General features: G+C 44.6%; 1 protein-coding gene across 1 annotated transcript in view; it reads left to right on the top strand.

The window, feature by feature from the left end:
- The window catches only part of LOC127689837 (protocadherin Fat 3), a 172322-nt gene extending 146703 nt beyond the window's left edge, over positions 1-25619 (top strand). The window contains exons 21-26 of the mRNA XM_052189407.1: positions 10599-10752; positions 12688-13340; positions 16578-16691; positions 18922-18981; positions 19697-19732; positions 20313-25619. Of these exons, the coding sequence (XP_052045367.1) occupies positions 10599-10752; positions 12688-13340; positions 16578-16691; positions 18922-18981; positions 19697-19732; positions 20313-20932 (1637 nt within the window). The 3' untranslated portion in view covers positions 20933-25619. The remainder of the gene's footprint in view (positions 1-10598; positions 10753-12687; positions 13341-16577; positions 16692-18921; positions 18982-19696; positions 19733-20312) is intronic.
- The last annotated feature ends 261 nt before the right edge of the window (positions 25620-25880 follow it).

Below are 25880 nucleotides of genomic sequence, written 5' to 3' on the forward strand. Positions count from 1 at the left end.
AAACAAGGAGAGGGAATAACCTAAACTGGTTGGTGCAGGAATGAAAATCTGAGTTTTATCTCTAAGAGCTATATATCAAAAGCTAGACATGGTGCTGTGCGCTGTAGCCCCAGCACCAGGAAAGTGGAGACGGGTGACCCTTGGGGCTCGATGGCCAGCCAGTCTAGCCTCCATGGAGAGTTTCAGGCTGGAGAAGATCCTGTCTCCAAAACAAAAAAGATGGGCAGTGCCTGAGAAATAACACCAAAGATTGTCCTCTAGCCTTACATCTTCCTAATTACTCATGATGACACCAATCATACACACACACACACACACATACACTCACTCACATACTCACAAACACACAGTCACATGCACACTCACATACTCATGCACACACACTCACACACACACACACTCACACACACACACACACTCACACAGTCTCACACACACATACTCAAACACACATACACTCACACAACTCACACACACTCACACAATCACATGCACACTCACACACTCACACACACAGTCACACACACTCATACAAACTCACACACACACACTCACACAGTCACACACACACTCATACAAACTCACACACACACACTCACACAGTCACACACACAATCACACATATACTCACATACACACACTCACACAACTCACACACTCACACATACACACATACATAGTACAAGTGGATGAAACTATACAGAGCTTCTCAGGAGGGAATTCCGTCAAGGGCAGCAGTGTTCTCTCGTCATTTCTTCCCTAAGTACATCCTCCATGCAAGGAGAGGAAAGCAGGCAAGCAATGGGAGATGAAGGAGAAAGGGGAGAACAGGCCACACTGTCGTCTCTAGTTGTTTAAGGCCCAGGAGGCTGAGGATGAGGGCTCCCTTTTCCTCCTAAGGCAGAGTCTGCAGAGAGCCACTGGACAGGCTGCCCTCTCGCTGGGCCTTGCCACTGCTGCTCTGCAGCCCCAGTTTCCCCTCCAGCCCCTCCGCAGAGCTACTCAGCAGACCTCTGATCGGTGCACTGAGACCTTCCTCACCATCACTTGAGATCCCCAAGCATCCACTTGGGGTGCAGCCAGGCTCTGAATTTAGAGTCCGTTTTATTATGAGAATGCTATAAGCTGTCCGTGGAGTGAGGCAGTGCAGGAGCACGGACAGCAAAGTGGTTCAGACTCACATTCGTCACATACATCACTGTCACAATGAGGGCCCGGTGCCCTGGGGGGAAGTTCCTACTGTCTCGACTTAAGAAATCTATTTGCTGTTTTTACTGTCTCAGCAGTGTATGTAAATAAAGAGAGGCTATGGGTCCGTAATTCCCGAATGATGGGCAGTGACTCTCCACTAGCTCTTCTGCAAACCAGCCCCTCATGACAAATCATGGCCAGTTTTTCATGAGGAAAAAAAAAAAAACCTACCAGTGTAAGCCACTGACAATATACGAAAGGGCATATAATCAAATTGGGTTGAAACTGAACACCATGCCGTGTCAAATCCTGGGTATGCAGCCACAAATTATAATATACTTTAACCATGCCAGGACATGGTTTTTCCTGGCAAAGCTGCGGTCTTCCAGGGAGGGTTATCTTTAAAATAATAATAGTCACTGAACAAAGGGGAAAGACAGTGGAGTCTGGCTCAGCAGGGTGCCCTTTAACTGCCTTGAAATGCTTTAGTTAAGTACCTAGAACAGGTATGTTATATAACTAAAGGGCTCTAGGGCCCCTCTAAGAAACAGTAGTTATATTTCTGGTTTTTCTGTTTTGTTTTGTTTTGTTTTGGTTTGGTTTGGTTTGGTTTGGTTTGGTTTGGTTTGGTTTGGTTTGGTTTGGTTTGGTTTGGTTTGGTTTGTTGAGACAGAGTCTCATTGTGTAACCAAGGATGATCTTAGATTTCTGATCTTCAGGCTCCTGCCTTCTGGGCACTGGGATTCCAGGCACGCATCACCACACTCTGTATGTGTATTAGGGAACCAAAAACCAGGGCCCCCTGTGTTCTGTCAGCTGAACTACAAACGCACGTCTACTTCTTCCTATACCTTACCCTCCCGAATGGTCATCCTTGCCTGTGTCTATGCAAGCCATCTCTCTTGGTTTCTCATACTCGACTTTCTTCCAGGATGGGCAATCTCCTTGATTCAGGGCTCGTCAGCAGGCTCTCTTCCTTCCAAGATAATGTAAAAAATAACCCTCCCTCACTCCTATCTCGAGTAGCAGCCCCTTGCCTCCAGCCCACCTTCTAGCAAAGCCGGGAAGCCCTACAAGGACAGCCACACCCCTCCCAAGCCACCCCAAACCTGACCTAAGGAATCTGGAGCTGGAAGCCTGGCTCAAGGTGGATCAAGCCTCACCTAACAGAAATGTCAGAGGCCTTCTAGGACTCACTCACTATCGAGTCGGGGACACAGAATTCCTTTTCTGGTGTGTGAGGAGCACCTATAGTATCCTTGCTGTAAAGATGAGGCCCTGGTCTCAAAGAAGAGACTATTTTCTAGTCTCCATTTTCTATTAATATTATGGACATTTAAAAAAAACTTTTACTTTTTTGTTTCTCTATATGAGTGTTTTGGCTACATATGTGTCTATGTGCCACATATATGCCTGATGGCCAAGGAGGCCAGGAGAGGGCATCAAACCCCCAGGGAACTAGAGTTACAGGCAGTTGTGAGCTGCCATGTGGCTTGTGAGAGTAGAAGTCAAGTCGGGTCCTTTGGGAGAGCAGTCAGTGCTCTTAACCACTGGGCCATCTCTTCAACACCTATCGTGGTCATTTGTATCATGTCCTTGTTTTTCCTAGATGGAAAAAAATCTCTGTTGCCAATTTAGGAGGCTGGGCAGAAGAAAGGAAGCAGTCAAAACTCGGGGTCTACTTCCTGCTACGGAGCCATAAATTAGCCATAGTTACTTACAAGACGCACCTTCTTTAAAAGAACAGTGAAATTTAGTATAGTTGGGTTGCCAGAGAGGTTGGATCACAAGGCCATGGTCTTGGGCTCCCGGATCAAAAGCTAGGACTCGTGCACTGATGCAAGAGGACATTTGAGTTAAGAAAGTAGACTTAGGTCCTTAGAGGTAAGCCCTTGATAATCATGATAATCTGACAGCAGAGTTCGTTTGAACGTCAGTCTGGTTTGTAACCCTCTCCCATGAATCACTGCAAAATGCCAAGACGTGGTTTACCACCCTCATCCCTCACTCACAGAGCAATACTGGAGCACTGGTTGTTGGGTCTCCCGGTAACAGACCTCATTCTCAAACTGTGGCACATTGTTCCAGAACGTTAATAACCTTTAAAGCAGCCAACCCACAGCATGGAATAGTTCTTTTCAGGGTTCCTCCCCAACTACCCCAAACCCAACCAAAGCCTTGGCACAAGGACCAAAGAGTTGCATATACTAGCCTGGAATGGCATAGTCAGCAGCTCTGACCAACCTTATAATTCTTCCTGCCTAAGAAACAATCCTCAGGAACCCCAGGGGACTCAAAGCACAGAGTGCTAATTTGTAACGTGACTCTATAAATCAACCACAGAAAGAAGGCTTCCCCTTGGTAGTGCCTTAAAATTATATATATTTCACAAACATGACCTGGAAACAGCAATCACCATGGAGAAGAAATGGCTGGGACCCATTCTGACCTTGATATTTTCAGACCCATTGGGTGGGGCTGTAGACCAGGGGGCACCCACATTCTGGTGGGGCTGTAGGCCAGGGGGCACCCACATTCTGAATAAGGCATGTTCAATTCTCCACACCTCATGATGCTCAACTCAAGGCGATTAAGGGAAAACACAGTGGGAACTAAGCTGTAATCTGATGAAGCAATGCACCAAGCCATGCTGTCCCCAGGCCAGAAGCAATCACTCAGACAGCTTTGTATTAAACTGGAAATCTAAATCCTAAAGGAATATTGGTGAATTCTCAGTAGTCAGAGATACTAGTTTGAGTGTACACAGCACTGGAATATCACTCACCCTGAAATGCTTACACACTAAGACATTTGATTTTTCAACATTCTTTCCCTCTACAATCCTCTCCCATTTTAAAGAATAAACAATCCAGAAAACGTAAATGAGAAATACCTGCAAAAATCTGAAGCCAGAATTTCACTCCTTGCTATGCTCAATTATGCCCCAGGGACAATTACGAAGTAATTGCTGAAGATGCTAAAAAAGATGTATCACAGATCCCACCCAAACCTACTGATTCACTCTGTACCTCAGCACACTCCCTAGACAATGGCCTGATTTCCTCTGTCGGCTGTGAGTTGCCCTGGAATCAGAGAAACCTTTTAGCTTCTGTTCCCCTCTCTGTCAGATAGTGGTTCTCCCCCTCTGACATGCATCAGGTCACTCGAGCAACTTGTAAGGTTTTGCTAGTGAAAAGTCTCTTGATTATTCATTTAAAAGGAAAATATATTTGTTTGTCTCTGTCTGTTGTTATCCATACCCAGAAGAATCCTCTTCTGGATAATCAAATTGTACTTGAAAACTCCTTAATGTTTTGCCAAGAAAAGTTCAAAAACAGTAGAAGGCAGACACATGCCTGAAGTACTGGAATATACAGGAATTGAGGCATCTCTGTGTTAACAAGCCAGATTCTGTGTTCATCCAAGTTTGAGAGCCACAGCTGCTGGAGGATCCTAGTTTTTTATATGCAGGAATGTGTTCTGTGAGTATCAAGAGAGGTAAAGAGACATAGGTCATTAAAAGAAGTTGAAATTCAGATGAACAGACCCAGAGTACCACTCTCTTGTCAGCAAAATTACCAGAGATCCTCAAAGATAAAACGAGTAGTGTCTGCCCGGCTCAGCAGCCCTGAATATTCTGCCTATCAAGTTGCATGATGGTCTCTTAGACGTTTGAAAAAGATGGACATAGAAGTGTCCTTGGCAACAAATTCCTTATGTTGCTTTGGGCCCTGCATTGTGAAGTATTTGGTCCCCTTCCTTGTTAGTCTAAGTAAGTTCAGTTCTTCAGACTCCATCCATCACGTGGCTACACTGTGCTGAGCCATGTTAAGTCCCAAGTCCCACTGCTGTGTTAGTGATCAGTATGTGTCACACGTGTAGCCTGCTTCCCCGCAGCTCTACATGCAGTCCACCATTGGCCTCCTGACCCCCTGAACCCCCCTCACAAACACACACACACACACACACACACACACACACTCATTTCCCACATTAATTGAGATTTTCAGAGATTGGTAGACTCAGTACTGAGCCTAAAATTCATACTGAAAACCTTTTCTGACTTTAGCTGGTAGAGAAAGAAAGACAGAGACAAAGGAGACAAAGAGAAAGAGACACACCCACAGAGAGACTAGGTATGTGCACGTGTGCATGCAAGCGAAGGTCAGAGATCACCTCCACTGCTGTTCCTCACAACATGGCTTACCTTGCTTCTCTCTGAGATCATGCCTCTCTGGCCAAGAACTCAATATTTTGGCTGTGCTAACTGACCAGTGAGCCCCAGGGACCCGCCTCTATCTACTTCTCGGGGGCTGAGATTATAAGCATTCACCATCATACTGGACTTTTTCCAGTTCCTGGGAATCTGATTGAACTCAAGTCTTCGTGTTTGTGAGTCCAACACTTGATTCACAGAGCTAGTCCCCAGCCTGCAGTGATTGGGTTTATAAGCAATAGGAAGATAAAACTTACTTTAGAGTCTGCAGTAATTACAACCTAACATTAAAGTACCTAGTACCTGTATGCTACATTGACTTACAGAATCTAAGAGCCCTGTTATTCTCTGACATGAGCATTCCTGAATATAAAAAGGAAGGAGGTTCTTAGAAGTCAAGAATCTTGGGCATGGCCACACACAGTTGAACACCCAGGACTCAGTCTCGGTCCTAGGTCTTCACCATATCCAAATACCTCCCCAAGACATGATCTTTTACAATTCATCCAGCATGGCAGCCAATGAAACTAGGTCTCTGGTGCTTTGTATGTGACTGTGAATATCTTCACCCCTGTGCTGTAGGCATTGTTTCTTTATCAAGATGTAGACACAAAAAAAAAAAAAAAAAAGAAAAGAAAAGAAAAAGAAAAAAATGGTGTTCACCCTGCCCTGAAGGGGAGAGCAGGGGGTTGATGCCATTGCCTGGGTGAACTGGGGGAAAAAAACTAAGCAAAGAAATAAAACAGAAACTGTCTTGATCATTTGCCTACACCATCCAAATTTGCTCTATAACTGCTTGTTCTGATTCTATTTTTGCATGTAATAGGTTTTATGATGTTCTTCTTTGAATAAGAGAAGAAGCACTTTAAGTTTGTCTGGGTGCAGGTTTCAAAACCATCTGCATGTGCTATAACTAGGAGTGTAAACAGGAACACAGATTTGGAGGCGAGGCTTAAAAATATACTTCCCATGTCGCCAAGATTTGAAGAGAAAGAAGCTGTGGCTTTTTTTGTACACATATTTCAATGCTAGTAGGGCCATTTCCTTCTACAAGCTGAGAAGAGACTCACAGTCCATCTGCTCACTGGCTTCGATAACCACAAGAGCCCCGTGTCACCTAAGTTCCTGTTTTCTCCTTTGTAAAGAAGCCATGATAATAACTGCTCTTTGGAGACTATGATGCATGCAGTTGTTATGAGAAGTAAATGAAATACAAGTCATAGAAAGTTCTTGGAATTTTTCCTAGTCACATGATAAGTTATTATTCTGGTTAGTTATTTTGTTACTTCTTTCCCATCTCCCCAAAACCCAGCTCTTATTCAGACCTGAGAAACTATACCATGAAAATTTGTTTTTAATATTTGTGACAGTGTTACATAATATTTTTAATCATTTGATGCTTTCTGGATCTCTTTAGAAATTGGTTTTGTGTGTGTGTGTGTGCTTGCATAGATATGTGTATGTGTATAAATGTATTAGTGTGCATAGGTGTAGTTGTGTATATGTATGCAACTGTATGAAAATGTACATTTGTTGATATGTACATATGTAGGTCTGTTTATGCATTGGTGTGTGTTTGCATGTGTATAGATATATGTGTATGTATGTGTGCTAGAGTGGTGTGTGTGTGTGTGTGTGTGTGTGTGGGTGTGTATCAACATAAGGGAATTCTTAAGAAGAATATCAACCTACGTGACTTTGTTCATCCAGTGATCATTAGGCTTCTAGAAGGAATGTCTGTTTCTGTCGGTCTTACTTCTGCTCCTCACCCCCACAGGAGTAAAATTATCTCTTACTCTTGGCAAATCATTAGTCTCATTCAGTGATAATTTCTAGAACTCATACAGTATTGTAGAAAGTTCTGGGAGTCGGAAAGCCTGAATCAGACAACATTGCTTTCTGGTTCCATGTCTTAGAATGGTGTCCTGAACTCTCTAATGCCCTGTGGGGGAAATGCTAGCAGACTACTCCCACCTCCTCCTAGGATCGCTGTGACACCCCCATGCCTCCTCCTATGATCACTGTGATCCTCTACCGAATGAATGGAAGTTATTTTTAAAACACTAAATCACTAGAACATTTGGGTTTATTGTAGTAATTTGTTGATACAAAAATTATTAATAATAGGTTCTGTAGCTGAATGAAGAGGTTATAACAACACAGTGACAGGTTAGATTTGATAAGCAAGTCTTTCATAGAGGGTGAATAATAGATATCATTATGTACTAAAAATCTAGTTTTGAGTATTTTAATCCAATATTTTCCCCTCAGTTGTTTATCAAAAAAAAATCTCCACCAAAATTAAACATTTAAAAGCAGACTTGTTTCTAGGGTCCTCTGCCCCTTTGTTGTATGGGTCTGAGATCACAATGCAGGTCTGAAATAGTTGGCCTCTTTCTGATGACAGAGATGTGCTCAGTGATTTGGAGTAATAGTAACATGGTGTTTGAAACAGGTCAAGAGAGCCTGGCTGGGCCTGAGTCTATCCAGCTCTGTGAGCAGGAGAAAGTCCTGGCTTCTCTAGAACTAGGTTTCTTTGGCTGTAACTATCTCTGAGCCTGTGTAGTTGGTGCTTGTCACAGTTTCTAGTCTAGACGTGCTGGTAACCATCTCTACTGAACAAAGGGTTCATAGTGTTTGTTCTTTTCTTCGCTCATCTTGTGTCTCACTGTTCTACCTGTGGTTCGGCAGCTGCCCTGCCAAATACCCAATCACTGTGAGCAGGCACCTGTACACCTCCACAGGTCATAGAGCTATTAGTCTTCAGAGATCATGAGGGGGTGACATAATTGGGAAGATAATGTTAGAGTTCTCCAGAAAAGAAGCAGAATCAACAGGAAGAAATTTATCATAATCTATCTATCTATCTATCTATCTATATCTATATATCTTTCTCTCACACAGACACACACAAATGCATATTTACACACATGCACAGAAAGGGATAAGATAATTATGGGATTATCTAAATGTGATTTGGGGCTAACAAGCCTAAAGTTTGTAGGGCAGATTAGTGTCTGAAAATCCATATAAGAGCTGGTTGTAAGAGTATTGACATGGTAGTCCAGAGAGCAAGCCAGTAGGCTAGAAATGTGCAAAATTTTCTCTGGGTGTTGATTTGAAACAAAACTTCTTCTTGGGCCCGCGCACATTATGGGCAATAACAGCTGATTATAATTGTTGACACATCCACAAATACCTAAACTACAAGAGCAGTGTTTAAGTGGCAGGGCACAGTAGTTTAACTGGCCTGAAACACAAAGTAGCCCAGAGATCAAAAAAATCAGGAGAAACTACACAGGTAGAAAAACATCATGAATTACTGTCACCCTCAGGAGGTAAGAGAAAAGACTATGACCATAGTATGCAAACCTGGGCCAGTGTTACGTCATGCCAAAAGAAAACAGGGAGAAGGCAGAGTTACTGAAACATACTTGTCAGCCAGTCTCAAATGCAATCCAAAATGAGAAACTGCAAGAAATAAGCAAGAGGTAAGAATTTAAGGGCACAGACAAGATAAAGAGTTCCAGGAAGGTCTCAATCTCAGATGCAAATAGGAAAACTTCCAAGAAGACAGAAGAGAAAGCAAAGGAAATCACCAATAAACAGATGCAAGAACATATACATTTTTCCAAGATTAAAGGATGTGAGTTTAGAGATTACAAGGGCCTACTGAGGATTCAGCACTGGCTAGAACAAGCCCGTGCTAAATCACAGCATAGCTAAATAGCATGAAATTTCAAAATCTGACCTTCCAAAAAAATTGAAGAATAAAACAATCTAGTCTCTTGCAAGCTTTAGAGACTTTGGAGTTCCCAAAATCAACATGCAGAAGATTGCTTCAATTTCCTAATGTAATCTAACTTTTGATGAGGTCTTAGGATTTAACTAGACAAAATTCCCTAAAATTTGCCTCCTTCAACCCTTTCCCGTGGGAAGCAATTATAGAATCTGCAAATGAAAGAGAACAAAGCCAGATGAATCCAGAAACTGATCTTTAACACAGGGACGCAAGAATGCTGGGTAGAAGGTCAGCTGCTCAAGGTGGAGCCCCGAGAGGCATCAGCAAAGACCTCCTGAGCAAGTGAGAATCCGAGCCGCTGTGTGCAGCTCAGGACGGGAGCCTGGTCGGAGGAAAGTCTGGGGTAAAGTTAAACAAGTACTCAGAAAAAGGGGACTCCAAATCACAGGTTCATCTTTGACCTTTTTTTTTAAAGACAAAGATATGTATGAAAATAAAAACATTAGCTAGATAGCTTAGCTGCAAATAACATACTATATAGTTAATTACAGTAATACAAATACTGTTTGTTTAATTAACACTAAAAGATCATAATGTATTGGGAGGAAGAGTCGTAGAAGACTGTCCATATGTGATGTGATTGATGTTTTGAACTAAAAGACATAATGGTAATCTAGCAGAAAATGATTGCTAGAAACAATCCCAAAATATCAGCATTCTACAGAAGAAAATGCTAAAATACTGAAAGGGATGTCCAGGTTGTTCCTAAGGCATTATAAACACTGTGATTGGCAATGCAAAACTCATAGAGCATCCCTCATTTACTAAGTGTGTGTCTAACTCTAAGGACAACGACTTCATTGTCATTCTTGTATCCTTTCCACCCGAGGCACGGGTAAGACTCAGAGTCCTCATTCACCTGATCGTTAATGTTGTCTGTGGTACAGATATCAGTGCCTCGGTTTGTATGACAGGTTCATGAATAGAACATGAAAGAGACACAAAGGACGAGGCTCTGCACAGGATAGGAAGAGGAAGGCACTGAGTTTCAGTTGAGTTGGCTTGGCCTCTCTTGGAGCTCAGGGCAGGAGGGAGCGTGGCACCAATGGCTTCTCCCATCTGGAGCTGTCACCATTTGCTGAGGCTTGATAGAGTGCACTGCTGTCTCCTTCACCATCTTTGTCTCTGCTCTTAGGGTCTATGACAAGATCACTAGCGGTCTATAAAATATGGATAATTAGGCACATTTTTTGTGGATTAATGTAGAATATAAACTGCAGCCTGGTATTTTTTTCATGACAAGTGAATTCCGGAGTGGTCAGTGTGCTGATCAACTTTGGAATGCAGCCCTTGCTCAGGAGAAGGAATCGAGAGGACCTGTGACAGCTGAGTCCAAGGATGCATGCCACTGAGGCAGCCCCAGCTCATGAAGCCCTCTGTTTTCCCCAGGCTATCAGTGTTCCTGTCTCTCGCAGTTCACGGGGACAAACTGTGAATCAGAGATCACAGCCTGCTTCCCTAACCCTTGCCGGAATGGAGGATCCTGTGACCCCATAGGAAACACCTTCGTCTGCAGCTGTAAAGTCGGCCTTACAGGTGTCACGTAAGTGAGACTGCTCAAGGACCTCTCTCTATACGCTTCTTATCCTAAGGAAATAATCCAGTGTGTAGTTCATTAGAATAAATGGGTACACTGCTGTCTTTCCCACACAGTGTTCATGTGGGCAGGCTTAGGGTAAAGTGACTGAAGTGCAAACAGGAGACCCTGAGGTCAGCTGCCTACCACTCTCCTTGAAGACCCGGGTAGGGTGTTATGAACTTATAATCCTAAGGCTGGGATTTCCTGGGATTCATCAACCAGTCAGCCTAGCCAAACTACAAAATATAAAGACAGAAAGTGATGGAGAAAGACATCTGAGATCAAGCTCTTGTCTCCACAAGCATGTGTATGTGACCACACTGACAAGGAAATACACCGCATACACACACATGCACAAGCACACACACATGTGAGCATACACACATACACACAGCGGTTATATCTAATTTGTATGTTTTACTTTATTCTTTTGTCCTCTCAAGCTTATTCAATCCCCACGCATTTTAAAACGTTGAAGATACTTCTGTTGTTAAATGTGCTTAGCCCCACCTAAGTCTCCCAGGATAATTCTGAGACATACATACACAAAACTTACTTCCCAGAAGCTGCCAACTGTACTCCACTACCTGGTGCCTAATGACTATTCTGAGAAATTGAGCCTTCCCTTCCCTTTGAAAACCTCTTTCCTCCAGGAAATGAATGAAATTAAAGTATTAGCCAGACAGAAATGGAATGCTTTAAATTCTGAGTAAAAGGACATTTGCAGGTATCCTTGATCAGTTCAGAAGAACATACGTGTACTCTTCAGCCAAAGATAGTCTAATTACACATCAGTTTGGCATGTTCATTAGAGCAGGTCTCAGAGAACTCCGCCAGAAAATCTTAGCTGAGGTTGAACCGCTGGACGTAATTTAAAGTAATGGAGCTGCATTTATTTTTAAATGCTCTGTGATGCTAACTAATTTCCAATTTGACCCAGCCCCAATCTGTTCAAAGTAGGGATATTTGGACTACAATTTGAAGGGTGGATTACCAAACTATGGGTGAAGAAGGAGAGAAGATCTAACTATGTGCTTTGAGTGTTAAAGTAAAAAGAAATCAGACCTAAAAGCTCCTGGGGCCTGAGAGATACTCCAGTGGTGCAGAGGGCTCGCTGCCCTTCCGGAGGACCTGAATTCAGTTCCTAGATCTGAATTGAGTGGTTCACAACCACCTACAATTCCAGCTCCAAGGAATCTAATGTCCTCTACTAGTCTGTGCAAGCACCTGTACATGCATGGTACATACATGGGTGTGTGCACACACACACACTCTCTCTTAAAATAATTGTAAAAGCCTGCTGTGTAGCTGTAGTACTGTGGGGATAAGAGCTGTGCTCCAATGCTCATCCTAGTCCATCTCTCTCACTTGGTGCAACCCTCCATGGTTCCCCGTGGAAACGCTGGTGAGTTTGATTATGAGATCCTATGCTGCACTGTTAGGGAAGGGGTGCAGAAGTATCTTACACAATATGACAAGTGCATACTCTATGTTCTTTCTAGACTTGTACAGTTGTAAATTCTAAGGTGCACCTGACTCAGAGGATTTGGAGAGGGCATCTTTTCCACATCAAACGTTCTCCTCTTTATACTCCTCTCCCCCATCAGTGCTTCCCTTTCCAAATCTCATGAAGACCTAAGAAGGCATATCTTTTGCAAAGGAATGGGCAAGGGCTCAGTGGACACAGAAGTGGCTGAAGTCACCCTTGGGTATGCGCACCTGTGTACATACACACACATAGGAACGCATACATGCATTTGAGCATACACACACATTTGAACACACACACACACACACACACACGGTACTGTACTTTGTAGGGACTTCCTTCTGTTTTTAAGCTTTTGCCTGAGCTATGGTACAGTCGCCCTAGGTCTCTGTTGTGTTTTGTCACTGAAGGTGCGAGGATGACGTGGACGAGTGTGAGCGAGAAGAGTGTGAGAACGGGGGCTCCTGTGTCAACCTGTTCGGCTCCTTCTTTTGCAACTGCACCCCAGGCTACGTAGGCCAGTACTGCGGCTTGCGCCCCGTGGTTGTGCCCAACATCCAGGCCGGCCACTCATACGTGGGAAAGGAGGAACTGATAGGCATCGCTGTGGTCCTCTTCGTCATCTTCACCCTGGTCGTGCTCTTCATTGTCTTTCGCAAGAAGGTCTTCCGGAAGAACTACTCTCGCAACAACATCACATTAGTGCAGGACCCCGCCACAGCCGCTCTGCTTCACAAGAGCAACGGTATCCCCTTCCGCAGCCTGCGTGCCGGAGACGGGCGCAATGTGTACCAGGAGGTGGGGCCCCCACAGGTGCCGGTGCGCCCCATGGCCTACACACCCTGCTTCCAGAGCGACTCCAGGAGCAATCTGGACAAGGGCCTGGATGTGCTGGGTGGGGAGCCGCAGGAGATGAGCACATTCCATCCAGAATCCCCACGCATCCTGACAGCAAGGCGAGGTGTGGTGGTGTGCAGCGTGGCTCCCAACCTACCAGCTGTGTCACCGTGCCGCTCAGACTGCGACTCCATCCGGAAGAACGGCTGGGACACAGGATCTGAAAGTGAGTAAGATGTGAGAACAGACAGGTGTCCTAGGAAGCCCCTGGGTCTCAGCAGCTCCAGCCAATGCTAACCTCTTAGGAGAGAGAAAGGAAAGACAGTCTCATGAAACCAGAGGATGGGACACAGGCAGGGGGAGCAGCAGGAACCAGGTGCCTGTGTTTTCCTCTTCTTTGACTCCCTGCTGCAAGATTCTAACCTCTGAGGAAAGCTCTGGGGGTAGATGCCCTGCAATGAGAAACGCCTTGGTGCGCAGTGATCACAGAGTTGACTGTGGCTGGGGGGGGGAGGGGAGCGGGGTGAGCATCGGGCAGAAGGTGGGACATAGAATCCACAGTGATGCAGTTATTTAAGCAGATAAGTGGCTAGTTAGCTTTAAAGACAGCTCTGACAGACCTGCAAGGGACTGAATACAATCTTGAAGGGAGGTGGGGTCAGCAAAGCAGCGTCCGCGTCTAAGTAAAAAGGTGACTGCTCCAGGCCCTGGCATCAGAATGAGACTGAGGCAGGCTCTGTTGTCCACTGGCTTATCAGCAGACTACACGGTGGTTTATGTGTCCTCACAGTTTAACAAGTCCTCGGCAGCAGGAGTCTCTGTGCTGTGCTATATATGCTGTGGGATGAGGGAGAGGTGGGTTCCAAATGGTCCTGCAGGGCACATGCAGACAACGGAGCAACTGGTGCTTCTGGGCAAGGGGAGTATTACTGAGGAATCCTTCAGCAAGAGGCAAATCACTAGGAAAGTATGGAAGAGGGTCTTCTAGGATCAGGAAGCAACCAGTTCAGTATTGAGGATACTTGCCTGAGTTCCTGGGATAGGGGTGAGGGGCATCTTGATGTCAGAGGTGACAGATGACCATCGCCTGCATACTGGGAGGCTCAGCTCACTGAGGGGCGCGAGAGAGAGTAGACCCACTAGTCCTCGGAAAGAAGCTGGGAGATGCTTGCTTGCGAGCAGAAGGCAGAACAGAAAAGAAAGAGGAGGGAGCAGGGAGGTGGCTTCTGTTATAGAAGCCAAGTGTGTGCAGTAGGTTCACAGTATGAAGTACCAGGAACAGAGCAGAAAAAGAAAAAGAATATATATATACATTCACATATATGTATATATGTATATATATGCACACACATATTTAGATAAAGATATAGACATAGATATAGATGATATAGATATGCATACGCATACACATGAGCGGTCGACACCTCCGTCTGGCGAGAGTGTTGAGGGAGAGCTGGCACTGCCCCACTGCTGTGTGCCTGCCATCTACTTGGGCTATCTCAGCTAAATGGGGAGCATTCTCAGCTCCTGGAGAAGTGATGGGCAGAATCTGGGCACCAGGTTCCAAGTCTCAGCAGTTCTGAACAGGACTGCTCTAGGGGCTCAGCAGAAAGAAGGCAGAGGCCTGTAATCCCAGCACTTGGGAGGCAGAGGCAGGTGGATTTCTGAGTTTGAGGCCAGCCTGGTCTACAGAGTGAGTTCTAGGACAGCCAGGGCTACACAGAGAAACCCTGTCTCAAAAAAATCAAATCCAAAAACCAAACAAACAACAACAACAACAAACAGAAAGGAGGCAGAGGAGAGTAGGAGACAGCATCTCTCCATGGGAGGGGAGACCTGAGGTGAGGCCTTTCTACTCTCGTGCCCTGTGAACTTGCGTATTTTAAATCATGCCCTGGGGTCTTAGCAGGAATTGAGGATCATAATAGCGCTGTGGAGTGGCTCCATTTTGATTGTTGTTTCTTTGTTTGTTTATTGGGTCTTACCCTTTAGCACTAGCTTGCCTGGAACTTACTATGAAGAGTAGGACCTAGAACTCACAGAGATCCACCTGCCTCTGCCCCAACCCCAAGCCCCGGAGTTAAAGGTGTGCACAATAACACCCAGCCAAAGAATTCTTTTTCATTTAGGAAATAAAAGGAATTTTAAGAAAAGGCAAAGCACAGGGCTTGGGTGGGCCATCACAGCCACCAAGGCCAGCTGACCACATAGTCCTCAGTGTTCAAGGCTCAGCTATGGACGCCTTGCCCTTGGCTAAAACAGTGTCATCTTTTGTGGCACTGCTGTTGGGAGATGACTTTCTCCTTGGTGACTCTCTGCATTTCTGTCACTTGTTTATCCAAAGCTCTGACGTCATTGTCTGAAAGCAGGTGGGGAGTCCCCTGCTTCCTCCTGATATTACTCTTTATGGGGGAACAACAATTTCTCTGGCTGTAAAACAGGGTAACCATTCCCTTAATCACAGGTCCATCCATGTCTCTTTCTACAAGCACATTCCAGGATGGTCTGAAGTATTTCTTGGAGAATATTTTCCATCCTCACTTAGTTATATGACAGCTTTATTTTCCAAAATCCACCCTAGGCCAAAACTCAAATTTTCCCCTGCAGTAGCATTGGATTTTGTAGAATACGTTTCCCTCTTTGTTAAACAAGACAGAGTTAGAGCTGGTGAGACAATCTCTGGGCAACTAATTCATTTTGGACTTGACCACCTCAAGTAATGGAGCCTTTTATTGCTTCCTTCATCTATTAAATTGGAAAGGGGTGTGTGTGTGTGTGTGTGTGTGTGTGTGTGTGTGTGTATGTGTGTGTGCCTATTTTTCTATAGCAGAGAGAGAAAAAAAAACACCAACTGACTAAGGGAAAATTCACATCTGCCTCTCCTCTTACCAGACACAGGGCAGAGAACACTGGCAACCCCAAGATGAAACACCACTGCCCTCTAGAAGGCAGAGCTGAAAATCCCCCTGTTCCCCAGAGATGGAAGCTGGAAGAAATAGAACGGCTTTCCTGCCTATAAAATATTTATGCCCCTGTTTTTTAAAGTAATCTCATTTAACCTGGTGTTGACACCACATCGGTTCATGTAAATGACATAAATTAAGTCTGAATGAAGAGCAGCTCAGCTGCTGCAGCCTCCCTTCCTCTCCCCACAGCCTTCACTCTGAGGCAGGAACAGTTACTTTCAGCTGACAGCTATTCAGAAGCTCATTTACCACGGGTTAAGGGTTTCGAATCCATAATGTAAATCACTTGATTGACAGACCTTTGCCCCCTATGGCTCAATCAATTTTCCATTGTGGAGCTAACTTATTTTCTTGAAGCAAATCAAAAAAGCCTCTAAGAAAATGGGGTAGGGGAGAGAGAGAGAGAGAGAGAGAGAGAGAGAGAGAGAGAGAGAGAGAGAGAGAGAGAGAGTTCATAAGGCTGAGTGTCTTTCTGCTTTCTCTTGCTCTTCATGAAGACAAAGGGGCTGAAGACACGGGAGAAGTGACCTGCTTCACGAACAGTAACAAAGGCAGCAACTCCGAAGTTCAGTCCCTCAGCTCCTTCCAGTCAGATTCTGGAGATGACAATGGTAAGTAAGCACTTTCCTGCCGGGTGGGTGCTGGGACAGCAATCAAGGAGAAGGGGACACCACTGTATTGTTCCTTGGCCTGCTCCTTGGCCTTTAACTGTTTTTCACCCACTGTTGAGAGCCCCTGACAGAAGACCTAATAAGGCACTGGTAAGAGCAGGATCTACATGGTGGGGTGCGCGGATGACAACCCCTCTACCTGTGAGTTCTCTCTGACATAGATGACAGAATTATACCCTCCCCATTAGCAGTTCACAGCAAATAGGATAATATGCTCCCTGTCTGATGCTTGGGGTGCCTCGCCTCTCTGTTCCACATTCAGTCACCACCTTGCTAGACATTAGTTTGGAGACAGGGCGGCTTCTCTGTAGAGCTGGTGAAGTCTTTGTTCTACTGAATTTCCTGTCTCATCATGTGGAGTCATGGGATTTGGGGAACTGATTAAAAACTATGACCCAGCTCCTTAGAAAACTGCTTGTCGGCCCACAATGCTGCACCCAAGTCCATGCAGCTCACGGAAGGCTTTGATAACTCCAAGCCCGGCACCTTCAACTCCCATGAGCCTGTGCTGGTGAAGAAAGGCCTGGCGTTTCCGGGTAGGAGAACAGCAGTGGAGGATGAACTGGGAAGAAAGAAGCAAGTCAAAATAGCAAATATTTGTCATGTCATGCTAAAGCAAAAGTCACTTCAAATGACCATTCAGGGGCATGCAGCACCACCTGAGCCAACACCTTAGGCTTGCCCCTCCCATTTACCAGCAATCAATAAGGAAAAAATTAATACTTGATAATGTAATTTTCAACACATGGACCTTGTGAATCCACTGTGTGCCAAATCCTGGGCTCAATGGCTTGAACATAGAAAAGCAGAATAAAAATAGCCGAGCCTCTGGGCACACACAGGGGAAGTAACAACAGTTTGCTTTCTCATCCATAACCCCCATCTCTCCCATATGTTCACCCAACACTAGCCACGCCTGAAGAAGTTTCAGTGCAGAGGCTAGGAGGATGACTTCCTTAGTAAGAGCACACTTGTTCTGTACACAAGAACCTGAGTTAGAATCCCCAGCGCCTACATAACGTCTCATGCACGGGGGACATTTCTAATCTGAGCATTGGGTTAAGAGACAGGCGGACCAGCTGAGCCAGCATGCCAAGATTCCTGTTCACTGACAGACCCTGTCTCAAGGTAATAAAGCTTACAAAGAAAAGAGAAAAACACTTAGGCATCCTGCTCCGATCTCCACATGTAATTGCAAAGTCCTGCAAACATGCAAACATGCATTACCACACACAAACAAACATAAACATACATTCATAAACACACATACACACACAAACACACACACACACTAGTGTACCTGTCTGGCAGAATAACCAACTATGTAACTATATTTCTTTTGACAATTTTCAAAACAAACACAAATCTCTGCCCCGGGTGAGTTTGTTTTGATGCATCCTCTTCCCTTCATATCCAGTAAGGAAAAAAAAACTACAGAAACCTTGCATATTATGTTAAACATTGAAAACTTAATGTTTCTAAAACCAGGGACCAGCTCCAGCCATAATGTCTGGCCAATGGCTCTCAAAGGGTCTATAACTCATACATATACCCCTTCATGATCAGCATCTGGGCAGAAAGTACTAGGCCCTTTCACTTAAAGTCATGAATATCTAAGAAAATTCAATAGACCAGAGGTCTCCTTCAAATACCCCAGGTCCACAGCAGGAGATGGAATTCCGGTTGATCTGACCATCCATGACATGTGTGAGGCCATTAGACTCATATCACTTCAAATGTTGCCTACACCATTGACACTGGATTCAGAGCACATTGCCAAGCCACAAGTAATCTCCCCAGGAACAGGGAAATCTTCCTCTGAGGGCCTCTATGAGCACTAATGAGAAATGTCCCTGAGCTCCGTGGGCCACCATCTTCCTGATGACAGGTGATGGGTTGTGAAGAAATGACTCAGATCTTTGACCATCATGCGTTTTAGGAGCACTGCCTCCCATCTTTCTATTGTTTTTCTTTTCTTCCAACAGTCCAGGGGCCCATATTTAAGCATCCTCTTGACACCTGCCCTGAGGGACAAACTTTGGGGAGGCCATGGGGGTTTGTGTGTACCGTCTTCATTATTGTCATTATTACTTGTTAACCTGTGTTTGAAATATGTAACTAACCAGGACCTGTCCTCTCCCTCCCTCCTGTCTTCTTTTCCTGCCCAAAGCATCCATAGTGACTGTCATTCAACTTGTCAACAATGTAGTTGACTCTATAGAGAATGAAGGTATTTACAGTTTGTTTTTTATTTCTGTTCATTTGTTAGTTTCTTCTATCATAGCATGTCTGTGTCCTTCTGGAAAGTTTGCTTCTGTGGTACTTTATCTGGGGCTGAAAGTGCAGGAGAATGGTGGTTTTAATTAAGATAATAACAGGGTTGGGAATTGAGTTCATGGATAGATGCCTTGTCTGCCTAAGACTCTAGATTTGGTCTCCAGTACCAGAAAAAAAAAAAAAAACAACTAAGTTGCTAGATGTATCTCTGTAGATTGCAATAAACTTAACAATCATGAAAGAAAATCAAATCTAGTTCAAATTTATTTAAGTATCTATGTTCTCTTATCAAATCTCTTCAAAGTAAAGAATATTCATTTGCAATCCAGGTTAATCAGCTAATATTACATTCATTCTAGTATTTGTTGAATGCCTGCTGTGAGCTGTGGAAACTTATAAAATCATCAGAAATGCCAATGTTGTGAGGCTTAATTTATACTGGGTAATTTTGCTAGTGCTTTAATAAAATCATAGCAAAATAGAGATGAAATGTGACTATTAATTTCCTAAATAGCAGTAGGGAGAGTTTTTTTTTTTTTTAAAAAAAATCTAAACTCAGGGTTAGGCCTTGGTTTTCTGGGAGTACTTTTAAAGCTTCTGAAATATCTGCTCTCTCTCTTCCCACGGCCTGAATGGCCAGATTCACATTTCTCTTTGTGTTTGAACAGTGTCTGTTATGGACCAAGGACAGAATTACAACCGAGGTGACTGTGCCACCACCTAGGATAACAGCTCCTCTCTGTGTTTCCCACTGCTCTGCTGCCCTTGCCATGCCCCTCCCTCCAGCCCCTCCCTCCAGCCCCTCCCTCCAGCCCCTCCCAGTCTCCCAGTCTGAGTTTTGCATGCTCCAGGCGTTTTGTATGCTCAGTTCATGTATCCACTACGCAGCCGCGTTCCCCACTTACCTGCAAAGCTCCTTGCTTTTGGCAGTTCACAGTATGTCCATGCATCTCTCTGCCAGCATGCTGCCGGCCCGGCCCTGTGCACAGCATGGGGGTGGATATTGAAGATTTTAAGTATGTGTCCATCAGCATGCTTTGGGGGGGGCCACATCTCTGGGCCTATCGAGTTTGAGTCTGCCCCAGCCGGGCTCTTTTCTCCATGCTCTCTCTCTAGGCCAGAGCATGGCTGGTCCAGAGCATGGTAGAGAGCTAGCACCTGACCTTGGCTTTTAGGGTCTTCTGGTCTTTAGTAATGCATGGCAGGCTCACGCCTGCTCTTCATTCATCTTTGCCCGTCCTCTAGTCTAGAGGAAGTTAATCTTGTGGATTTCTTCCCTTACAGCCTATCACTGGGACACCTCTGATTGGATGCCTGGGGCCCGGCTGTCAGATATCGAAGAAATGCCCAACTATGAGAGCCAAGATGGTGGGGCAGCTCACCAGGGCAGCACACGAGAGCTGGAGAGTGACTACTACCTAGGTGGATATGACATTGACAGCGAATACCCACCACCTCATGAAGAGTTCCTGAGTCAGGATCAGCTACCCCCGCCACTGCCCGAGGACTTCCCTGATCAGTATGAGGCCCTGCCTCCCTCCCAGCCCACCTCCCTCACTGGCACCATGAGCCCAGACTGCAGGAGAAGGCCCCGGTTTCACCCCAGTCAGTACCTCCCTCCTCACCCACTCCCCGGTGAAATGGATTTGGGGGGCCCATCCTCCAGCTGTGATTTTAGTACTTTTGCAGTAAACATGAACCATGGTACAGAGGTCATGGCCCCCACAGACAGTGTGTCTCTGCCCTTGCACAATTCCCGAGGCACCTCATCCTCAGATACATCAGCCCGCTGTGGCTTTGATGACTCTGAGGTAGCCATGAGTGACTACGAGAGCGCAGGCGAGCTCAGCCTCACCAACCTTCACATTCCCTTTGCGGAAACGCAGCACCAGACCCAGGTGTAGGGGACACCCAGAGGTGCTGGGCCCTGACTATTAAAGCATGGAAGAAAATAAGCTGCACTTGTGTTGGATGGAGAGAAGTCCGTGGAAATGTGGATTTTCTATGAGGAACACCTTCGCAAGTCTTTCTGTCACAAGCAAGCTTGACTCCCAGAGTGACAAGGAGAGGCTCAGAATTGTTTTGGGGGGAGAGAAGAGTGGACAATCCTTGTTGTGGGTGTTTGTGGCTTGGAATGCGAAGGAGAAGAAGTTAGCTTACTAAGCTAAACGGGAGATCATGAATGGCTTTGTGCATTATTGTGGCCCAGAAAGTATGAAACCAGAGTTCCTTACAGTATTTACCCTGCCACCTTCAGAAGGGCGTCATTGCATGTGATTTGGAACCAAGGAAGTGAGAATAGTAGAGATGTGTGTCAGAAAAGTTAGTGTTGTAGATGAAAGAAAAGTGAGCACCGCTCACGGGGGTGAGCGGAAGCCTTTGAAACCAACGCCGTTATTTAAAGGAGCTGTCGAATTTTCAGCTATAAAATTAGGTTTGAGGAACATGCTCAGCGTGCTCAGATTTTTTTTCCCCTGTTTGTGTTAAGCATCCAATATAAAATTGTTGGGTTTTGTGATCTCTGAGAAAGTTACCAAGAAAGAGCAATAAGAGGCTGTCCAGAGCTTGGTTAATGTTCAAACGTTAGAAAAACTGTGACGATCTTGTTTTGTGTTTTCTGTCAAATATTCCTGGCCATATCTATGGTTCTAACATTGCTGCCGAAACTGGGCCCTGTTGGTGTATTGTTCTCTAGGATGAGATGTATTTGAAAGTCTAAGTAGGATTCACAATTCAGAGGAGAGGGTATGTGATACGGACAAAGGTTTCAGCCTAGGTAATCACAATTCTCCACACCACGGGTGAAAGTTGTGTGTGTTATTCTAAGCTGGTAATGATATCATTATAAATACTCTTAGGTTTTTAAGAAGAAAGTAAGTAATGACTATGTATGTGTTAAATTTGTGTGTGTGTGTGTGTGTGTGTGTGTGTGTGTGTGTGTGTGAGTGTGTGTGAGTGCGTGTATGTGTGTACGCATGCGTGCCTGTGAGGAGGACCTAGGTATCACTCTGAGTGTGCACTCGCTACAGCTGCTCTTGAGGAAAGCTGCCCCAAAGGGTTTAGGATTCAGTGTTGGAAATCTTGAGGTGGTCAAAGACTGCTCACCTTCGATTTCTCCTCTCATTAGTGTTACAGGAACACCAAATGCCATATCTTACTCCGATTCAGTTAACCTTTTAGTACTGCCATTTATAGTAACTTAAAGCAAGTACTGTGATTTTTTTAAAGACAGTGTTTTATAATTTTCAGAACTACCATCTGAAACTGGGTAACATTTGATTACAAGCTGGGGGTTCCCTCCCATCTAATTGGTGGGCTTCGGCCGCCATTTCCCCACAACAGAATGCTCGTCCCACTAAACATACAAAAGCCCAACGTCCTATAGTCAAGGTTAGCAGTGGAGTTGCCTTTCCTCTCTTACTGTGATCAGCTGCGGCCACCGCCTTTGCAGTGACCATGGGAAATGAATGCATATTTGCACATCTGCCTCGTGAGCAAATCTCTGTGTGGATGGCTCCTAGCAACACCAGCATTGGTGTGAGAAGGGAGCTGTCTGAGAGAAGCCCAATCATCTCCTCGACTGTCTCTAATCCTCTTCCTTCTTTGTAGGACTCCATCTTTCTGAACATCTGTCATTTAAAAAAAAAATCCCCTTTCATTCCAAACTTCCTGAGTTAGTAGATACACTTGTTGGGTCTCTCTGCATTTCTCTTCCATTCTCTTGGTTAAACTCTCCGTGGAGGCATTATCCACACTGTTGGTTTGAAATAAATGAATTCCACTAAGGCTGCTCCCAAGAATCAAGTCTTCAGTATTTTTCTTACGTAAGAAGCACATTTGCAAGAATCACAAAGAAAATGACAAACTAATGGTCCAGAGTTGAATCACTGCTGTGCTTTTAATAACACAACAGCATAAAACCATCAAAGTAAAACCAACAATTCATTCCTTGCCCCCAGGAAATATGAGATGAGATTCGTGCCGATGAGTCACCAGTGCTTAGCCAGCACCTCTTCCAGAGAGAATGCCTGGCTGACCCCATAATGAAGGCATAAATAGCGCTATCTGCAGGCAGTAGTGGAGGCGCTGGAGAAATCCCTGCCCAATCCCTTCCTCTGACCTACATAAAATATGTCTTTCTTTAGGACACCTCCCTGCTAAATTTCAGCAGAATAGCTCAGCAGGCTTTCCAGATGAGCACTGAGTCGATCGGATTACTTATCTATAAATGTATGAAATCGATTCTCTTTTTTTGAAAAATTAGATTTTCTTACAGATTAGAAAACGGAGTGCAGTGAGTCCTATAAGCAACTAGAAGTGGCCACAGTTCTGAAGAACTGCCTCCTTAAAGGTTTTCTGGTCTGGGTCCTAATTTTATGAGAGAAAGCATGCCCAGAGAGAGGAAGAGACTCGCCCAAACTCACACAGAAGCTAACTCATTGACAACAACTGTCACCTGTCCTTAGGCACTATGCGTCATCCATACCATTGCACAGCACGAAGCTGCCCTGAGCTGGCAGCTGCTTCCTTCCGCTAAACTTCCCACTTTCCTTCACTGAAATATGCAAGAAAACAAAACAAATAGAGACCATTTCTCTGTGGACTCGGATGGGCCCAGAGATATGGACGTTCATCAGAATGCTGCTTTTGCCAAATGAATGTTTCTAGAATGGGGGTGGAGCGAGCACAGAACTGTCTTCAGACTACGGTCGTCAAGGTGGTGAAACTGTGTAACACCCCCACCCTGTGTGTTTGATGGTTTTAATGTTGTTTTCTTCTCATGAGCTCTGCCTTCCTGCTGTTCTTGTCCTAGCCACTATCATGGAAAATTAGCCAGTTAGTGAGTGACTTTGTATCTGTTGGAGGAAGCATCGCACACCACGTGCTGGCTAGGCTGAGCAAAACTGTCGATCTTTGTCACCCTCTAAACAGGAGCTACAGGATAGACAGCGTGCTGCATTTATTCCCTTCTTCTGAGAGCATTTTGCTGCTGAGCCTCATCCCATGCCTGCTTTCTGTGACCCCCTACCCTGCCCACTCACACAATGCAATGGGAAAGTCATAGCAATAGATGTAGGTCAAGGCCATAATCTTAGGGTTCAAGCTACTGGAGTCACAGGAAGGGCTGGGTGGATTTACCTGGGTCTACCATTAGAAATCACTATCCCAGAAGAAAAGGGAGTACATGTCCTATTGGCCTTTATCTGCTGACTGCCTAGCTGTATCGCTTTGCTGAAGCTGAGGCCAACACACAAACAAAAAAAGAAAGAAGACCAGAATAAATGCTTAAAGACCCATAAAACACCTTTAGATGAAATAATTCAGGATGATCTAGCGTTTGTGTTGTGGGGGTTGCCTGGCTTTCTCACCGCTGCACACACTAGATACGTGGTTAGATTTGGACATTCTGTGCTTTGTGGGACATGGGACTTCCAGGGGTATTTCTTCAGTACCATCTTTCTGCGTGGTCTGTGAGGAGCTGGTGTGTGTTCTTGTTAGTGTGTGTCTTGTAACCTTCAGCTGCACATCGCTGACTCAGACCCACCTCTTTGAGCTTCCAGTTGTGTGTCGCAGGGGGTTTAAAGTAGCCATGCATGGGTTTGACATCAGTGAATATTTAGCCAGCTGGCTAAGACAGGAAAAGAAGAAGCTGTTTCTTTCCTTATGTAATAATGAAAAGCAATAATTACAAGTATGTAACAATACACAAAGGCCATAATTAGTCTCTTCCAGTGTTCAGGATGCGCTAGAGAATTCTGTAGTCATTTGGAGTATGTTGGACCCATTAGTATGTCCTATAGCACCCTTCAAATACCTGAGTTGCTCCTATTTAACAATTTTTTGAGCCCATACTACTGCATTTTGGGAGTGACAGATGTGTCTGGAAATGGGGAGGGTTCTTGAAAAGCACTGTACCAGAGACCATGTTGTACATTTGTCTGTTATAAACAGGCTGGTTTGTAAAAGATGTATGTTTTTGGTGTTTAAAATGTTTATAAAATTGTATATAGGTGGTTTCAATTTTCCAGGCGTTTGTAGATACAGTATTTGATGCCTAGCCGGATGCTTTAATTTGGAGGGTCGAATAGAATTCTTAGTCATCCACATTGTTGTTCTACAAACTTTTGGGGTACACCCACAACAAAGAGGACTTTAGATTTGAAAATGATGGTTTTTATTCATTTTGAAGTGTAATGTGTCTTTTCTTTGCTTCCATGACTTTCATTTAACTCTGTTTTCTAAAGAAAAGTGTTTCGATCGACTTCTTTTTAAAATGAATGAGTTTTGCCCAGGTTTTAAACATGCCACCTTCATGCCATTTCCTAGTCGGAGGGAGCTGTCATTGCTTCACACAACGCACACTCACCTCACCTCACACACACATCACAAGCAAACTTATGCAAAGGGGAAAGTGACTAACACAGCATTGGAGCTGTCCCTTAGATGAATGCATTATTTCTACAGATACTGCTGTTGGCGGTATTCAGTCTTGTGTTCTTTTCTTTAAAAAAGAAAAAAGAAAAAGAAAGAAAAAAGAAAAGAAATGGAATAAAAACAAAATGAAATAAAAAGACAGACACAAAAAAATTTAGCCAAAAATTAAAACAAGGGACGGGGCGGGGGGGCGGGGAGGGGGTGGGGGGCAACAGTATACAGGTTTGTAACTGCCAAATTTGATCATGAAAACAAGTTTTCAAGTAAAAGGAAAAAAATACTATGAAACTCTATTGTGTTGGCTCTTTTTAAGTGTCTTTTTGCATTGTCTGGCATAGCATTTGGGGGCAAGTACAGTTATAGGCAGAACCATGCAGCACTATCTAAATCTCAAAGAGATATAGATGGTCTGAAGTA

Source organism: Apodemus sylvaticus, chromosome 7, assembly GCF_947179515.1.
Source record: "Apodemus sylvaticus chromosome 7, mApoSyl1.1, whole genome shotgun sequence".
Lineage (NCBI taxonomy): Eukaryota > Metazoa > Chordata > Mammalia > Rodentia > Muridae > Apodemus > Apodemus sylvaticus.